Source organism: Calypte anna, chromosome 2 (genome assembly GCF_003957555.1).
Source record: "Calypte anna isolate BGI_N300 chromosome 2, bCalAnn1_v1.p, whole genome shotgun sequence".
NCBI classification, from domain to species: Eukaryota; Metazoa; Chordata; class Aves; order Apodiformes; family Trochilidae; genus Calypte; species Calypte anna.
In genome coordinates, this window is record NC_044245.1 from 114,822,825 (window position 1) to 114,828,824 (window position 6,000).

At 37.4% G+C, this 6,000-nt stretch overlaps 1 protein-coding gene across 1 annotated transcript in view; it reads left to right on the forward strand.

Moving 5' to 3' along the window:
* The window catches only part of CLVS1 (clavesin 1), a 94,528-nt gene extending 88,805 nt beyond the window's left edge, over window positions 1–5,723 (forward strand). The window contains 1 exon segment of the mRNA XM_008492192.2: window positions 5,609–5,723. Within this exon segment, the coding sequence (XP_008490414.1) occupies window positions 5,609–5,696 (88 nt within the window). The 3' untranslated portion in view covers window positions 5,697–5,723.
* The last annotated feature ends 277 nt before the right edge of the window (window positions 5,724–6,000 follow it).

Consider the following 6,000-nt stretch of genomic DNA (forward strand, 5'->3'; position numbering starts at 1 on the left):
ATCATGCATTGGACTTGATGATCTCAGAGGTCCTTTCCAACCTGTATGATTCTATGATTCCCTCATGTATTGTGTCAAAAAAAGACGGGCAGGGGGGTTGATAGCTGAGAGTGGTAAATGGTGACCTTATCTGTGGGATAAAAACAACTATCTACTTGTGTTAAAATTTAACTCCATCAGATTTCTTCATGGCCAAGCATCTTCCAAACTGATCATTGAGAATTTTTAGCTGAAAAAGGAGGAAAGCCAGAGGCTTTGAATACCAGTCTACTCATTTATAATTTAAAAGTTGCAACACACATAGGACCTGTCCCACATTTCAGGTGAGTATTCATGGCAATATAGCTTGAGGCAGCCATGGCTATGATATGTAGGAAACATTGCCTCATAAATCATGGAACCTGTTCCAAGTGGTGCTAATACATTAGAACTCATCTGAACAGGGACCTGAATGTAGGTAATCCATGAATCATATGCTATGATTATATGTTTAGAACAGGCCAGTTGAATTACACCCTGAGAATGTCAGTTTTTCTATAATAACAGAGAAATTATTAAATTATATTAAATATTATTAATATATTATATTCTTATATAATATATACTATATTATATTTATATGTTATGTATAAATATAATATAGTATATATAATATATACTATATATAATATATATTATATTATTATATAATATACATTATATTATATATACTTTATTACATATATAGTATTGTAGCAGGAGGAGCCATTCTTGCTCCTGAAGCTCAACGAGCTGCTGGTCTCTTCCAGGACTCCAGCCACCACACAGCGCTTCCAGGGTAGAAGTGTAGCAGGAAGAGCCTTTCTTGCTCCAGAGGCTCGACGAGCTGCTGGCCTTTCCATGCCTCGCACCAGAGTGAGCTGAGGTGCCTTCTGTGGGTGTGTGTCCCACCTTTATTGGCCCCCTGGTAATAGGGGGCCTGTCCTAACCAGGCACAGGTGGACTCACACTCACTCTTTGGCAACTCGAGGCACCTGGTTTATCTTGTTTCTCTACATAGTATATATATACATATACAGTACATATACTATATACATTACTATATATACATTATATATACAATATAATATATGTATTATATAATGTATATAGTGTATATATAATTATATACATTATTATATATACATAATATATATAAGGTTACCTTATATATAAGGAAAGGAAAGGAAAGGAAAAAGGGAAAGGAAAAGCTTGAAGGAGATCATTGTGAAGCCCTGAGATGTTGTCCACACATATATATATACATATATATATATGTATATATATACATATACATATGTGTATATGTATATATACACATATACATTATTATATAATGTATATATGCATATATATAGTATATATACACTATATATTACTATATATACATTATATATACCATATAATATAATATTATATATATTATATAATTATATATTAATTAATTATATATATTATATAATCATATTAATAAATAGGAGAAAGTCACCATAGATATCTGATGGTGAGATGAATCCAATACAAGTGACTAAACTGTGTTGATATAAGGAGGCCCATGCAACTACTATTTCCTGCTTAGATGATTAGTTCATATCTGGCCCAGGTCAAAATGCCTTTGGCATGGATTGAAAATACTAGTTGCATTCATCCTGCAGAAACAACGGATGAAGTTCTGCTGCCTAAGCATGGGCATCTTGTATGGTTTCTGGCACTGCTATGTCCTCTTGGCCTTCATCTGTTACACCAGAGGGCCACAAGTCCTCTGTAAGTTTTCTATAAATCCTGGGCCATTGCAGTCGGCTATGGAATTTTGTCTTGGATACACTAAGATGCCTTAAACAGCAGTATGCATCTATATTTAACGGCTAAATGTCATCCACACTATCAAAGTTGACACTCTAAGGGCCTGGAAAGAAAACCATTAACCTGTCAGGATGGAGAAACCAGGATTGGGATGTTTCAGAGCAGTTGGTGTTTCTGTGAGAATCACAGAAAGGTTGAGGAAGTGACCTCTGGAGATCTTCTACCCAACCCCTTGCTCAGAGTAGAGTCAGCTAGAGCAGGTTGTCCAGGACTGCATCCATAAGGTTTTTGGATATCCCTAAGGATGGAGAGTAGATAATCTCTCTGGTCAATTTATTCCAGTGTTTTTCTCCCACAGTAAAAACAATTGCTCTTATGTGAAAATGGAAGTTCCTGTATTTCAATTTGTGCCCTTTCTTCCTCCCCTGTCACTGGGTATCACCAGGAAGAGCCTGGCTTCACATTCCCTGACTTCCCCTGTTCCACATCATCAAGTGTTCATACACATTGATATGGAAAGGCAGCAAAATAAAAACATTTTTGTCTGGTGCCCTGAAGTTGTGCTTACTACTGTCAGAATGGCATCCACAGAATTCACACAACAAAAATTAAAAACCCAGCTTACCAAACAAGGAGAGTTCTGTACTGCTCATTTACCATTTTACATCAAAATGGCTTAAACTGTTGTGCAAGGGGGTATTTTTGAAGCTTTAATAGAAAGATGGTTATAACTTAGAAGGACTACTCAGAGAAAAAGTACTCTGGTGCCTGACTGTAATTTATTTTTCAAGCAAAGAGTAAAGTGGAGTTTTGATACACAGACACCTTTCAAGAATAGGCTCAGACCCTATTTAAAGATTTAAAATGTGATTGTAAAGTTCCCTGAAGAAGATGTTAACACAGTTAAAACAAGTAGTAATACTTTAAAAACAGAAACTAGTCTTAGTCCTAGATTCAATACTAGAGTCATGATACAAAGCCCCCTAAAAACCAAGCAAACTTGCACATACACAGAACATGACTGCTTTCCTGAATATATGTGTTTGGTACACAAAAGCAAGATGAAACCACATAGGGTACTATTTTCAAATAGCACCTGTCTTTATTAATTTCTAGAGCTGCAAAATACACTCACCGGTCAGTTGAAAATGCTTTCTACAATGGTGGCCTACTGCAAATCATCCTTTCGCTGTCATTAAGTAAAGTATAGCTATGGAATACATATTCTAGGATGTTCTAGGCCAGTAAACATAAGTTTATGACATTAGATTGCGAGCTGCATTGATATAGATTGCCAAAATACATCATCTACATTTTTTTGTATTTACCATAAATGAAGAATGTGAAATAAGTATTTTAGATTCATGTTGAGAATTGAGTAATTAGATTTTTTTCTACACAAAATTTAAGTCAAAACTCGGAATATTTTTCAGCAAATTAAAACCTGATGGGTTTGGAAAACAGAAATCTGAATGTGACAGTAAATCTTTTAGTGTGTGGCTTAGAAAATAGCCCTGATTGTTTAAATCATAACTGTGCCCTTCAGAGAATCATCTGAACTGCTGATTTTAGGATAGGGGGCTAAGCAGATTCTAGCAGAAAAGGGAAAAAAAAAAAGGATTACTGTTGCTGCAGGGTTTAGCAGATACTCAAATCTCAGTTGGATCCCTCTCCACGGTATCTAGAAGGGCTGAATATTGGCATTTGAATCACTTGGTATCTTGTATTTGGAGGTCAGGTGGGCTGCAATGTGTTTACTCAATGCTCCAGTTACTTTGGCTCAGTGTTGAAGAGCAGCAGCATGGAACCTGGATACAGAGTGTGGGGTTATCCTGCTCCCAACCTGGCGTGCATCTGAGTACCAGTATGAGGGAGAAACTGCTACCTTGCTTTTACAGATGCAAGATTTTTTTTTTCCTGTGGTGAGATGAGAGCAGAGATAATCAGCAGCAATGGGAAAAGGCACAAAAGTCAAGACTGTGAGATTTTTCACGTTTGCCTCAGAGCAGAAACTTTCTGCTGTATGCTGGGAAATGCTGCAATGATATGCAACTTTTTCTGTTCATTTTAGGGCGCTGGGCCAGACAGAAAACAAAACATTGGTGAAAAATATTAGTCAGGTATTATTTAATAATAATTTATGCTGGTAGTCCAGAAAAGAAAATAAAAAACTGATGATGTTGTGATATGAAACCATTTTGTATCTGTTTCAAAGACATAGGATTAGGTTTTGCTGCCACATAGTAGAAATATGTAAATTGCCATTTTGCAATGGCAATTGCAAATTTCTGTATCAATAGCAATTCCTGTATCAGCTGCTTTTCGATATTAAAATGCAGTCATAAACAGTACGTATGCCTAAGTACTGTAAAAAATAGAGTGAAAACGCTTGGACAAACAGATTTTCTTTGAAAATTTTGGCATAAAATCTTCCCATTGAGCATCCAGCTTTTGTTATCTCTCCTCCGGAGACTTTTTTTTAAATGGAATTTTTAAATTATGCTTTAAAGGAAGCTCAAGGCAGAAGAACAGGAAAAATAATCACACAAGTTATTCACAGTCATGGTATTCAGTGCTGATCAAGTGCTGCAGTACCAAAGGATGCAATTTATTACTGATTCTAATCGAAAGATAAGTGGCATCTAATCTCATGAAGTAGCTGAGGCTTAAACTGAGATTTACCCTAGTGAACAATGGGAAACCACGAACACATCCTGCTCAGGATGAGAGCTACCTTTAATTATAAAAACCATCCATGAGAAAACTGGCTCTTTAAAACAATACTATGCAGTATGAAAATGTCTAAACTGAATGATTCTACCCCTACCTTTGAACAAGTTCCTTTTTCAGAAGTTGCCAATTCACTGAGTGGTTTTGCTCTCAAGCTCACTGCCCACTCCAAACTGGGAGGCAACTCCTAGCCCAAATCAGAGAAAATGAAGGATAAGAAATCTCAGTAACAATACACTCATTGGTTCCTCCTTTCATAGCTCAGAGAGCAAATCTTAGAGCACACAGCTCAGGAAATAGTGTTGAATTTTCACACTAGTTTAAGGCCATTCAGCTTTTTGTTACTGCAAGAAATCATGATGCTCCACTTCTCTAGTGTTTACTCACCTTTTAACGTGGGTTTTATTTCCCCTATTAGCAGTAAAGGATAAAATATGCTGCTCATTTTAAACATAGAAACAAATTTGACATGGAATAGTTCTGAATAAAGTTTTTGTTCAAGGACGTAGACAGAGAGATAAATTGCAGGACTGAGCACACCAGAAGTTTCCTTGTTCTGGCTTCTTGGGTAACTCATGGAACTTCTGACTCAAACTCTTAATGTAAGTAAAATGTATTTTATTGACTTATCTTTCTCAAGATTTGTAACAAGCATGAGCTGAGGCTTACTCCTGCAAGCAGTTGTACAAAAGACTTAACTTTCCAGCAAGCAGCTACACAAGCAGTTTTACCCTAGAAGAGATTAAACACCAACAGATCTCATGGTATCTCAAGATCAGGCCTTTAAGTTGATAAATGCATTCAGGGTTGTGGATAGCAGCTAAGGACAAAATATTTTGAAACCATGGGAGGTCTACAATTTGTGACACCCCTGTTTATAATCCAAGGGATGCTTCTTCACTTCCTTCTGCGTTCCACCGCCAAAGACATTAGGAACCATAAAGGTGAAAACCAGACAAAAGCAAGGAAGTTATGAGAAATGAAGCAACGGGTACTCCAGGAGGGAGGTGAGTGCTTCTGCAGCAGCCTTCTAGCATCTGTGTCTTCTCACTTCCAGGTCCCAGTCCGTGGTGGAAGCTGGCACGCTGAAACATGAAGATCAGGGGGAAAACGAGAACACCCAACCACTGCTGGCTCTGGACTGAGCTCCCATCCACCCAACAACACCCAGGCACATTAAGAGGCTTCCCCCCTACCAGAAACTTGCAGAGCACACAACATGCACACACACAAACACACACACGTGTTTTGCTTGAGAACAACCCCTTGGTGTTTCCTGAGCAAGTGATAATTGCCATCAGCCATCTGTCCACGTGGCCAACTGAGACATTTCTATTGGCACAGGAGTCTGCCCACAGATAAATGACTTCTTTTTCTTTTTGGCTCATGACATTAAAATATTGGAAATGATGGGACTGCATTCTCTGTTTCCAGAAATGCTGTGTATCA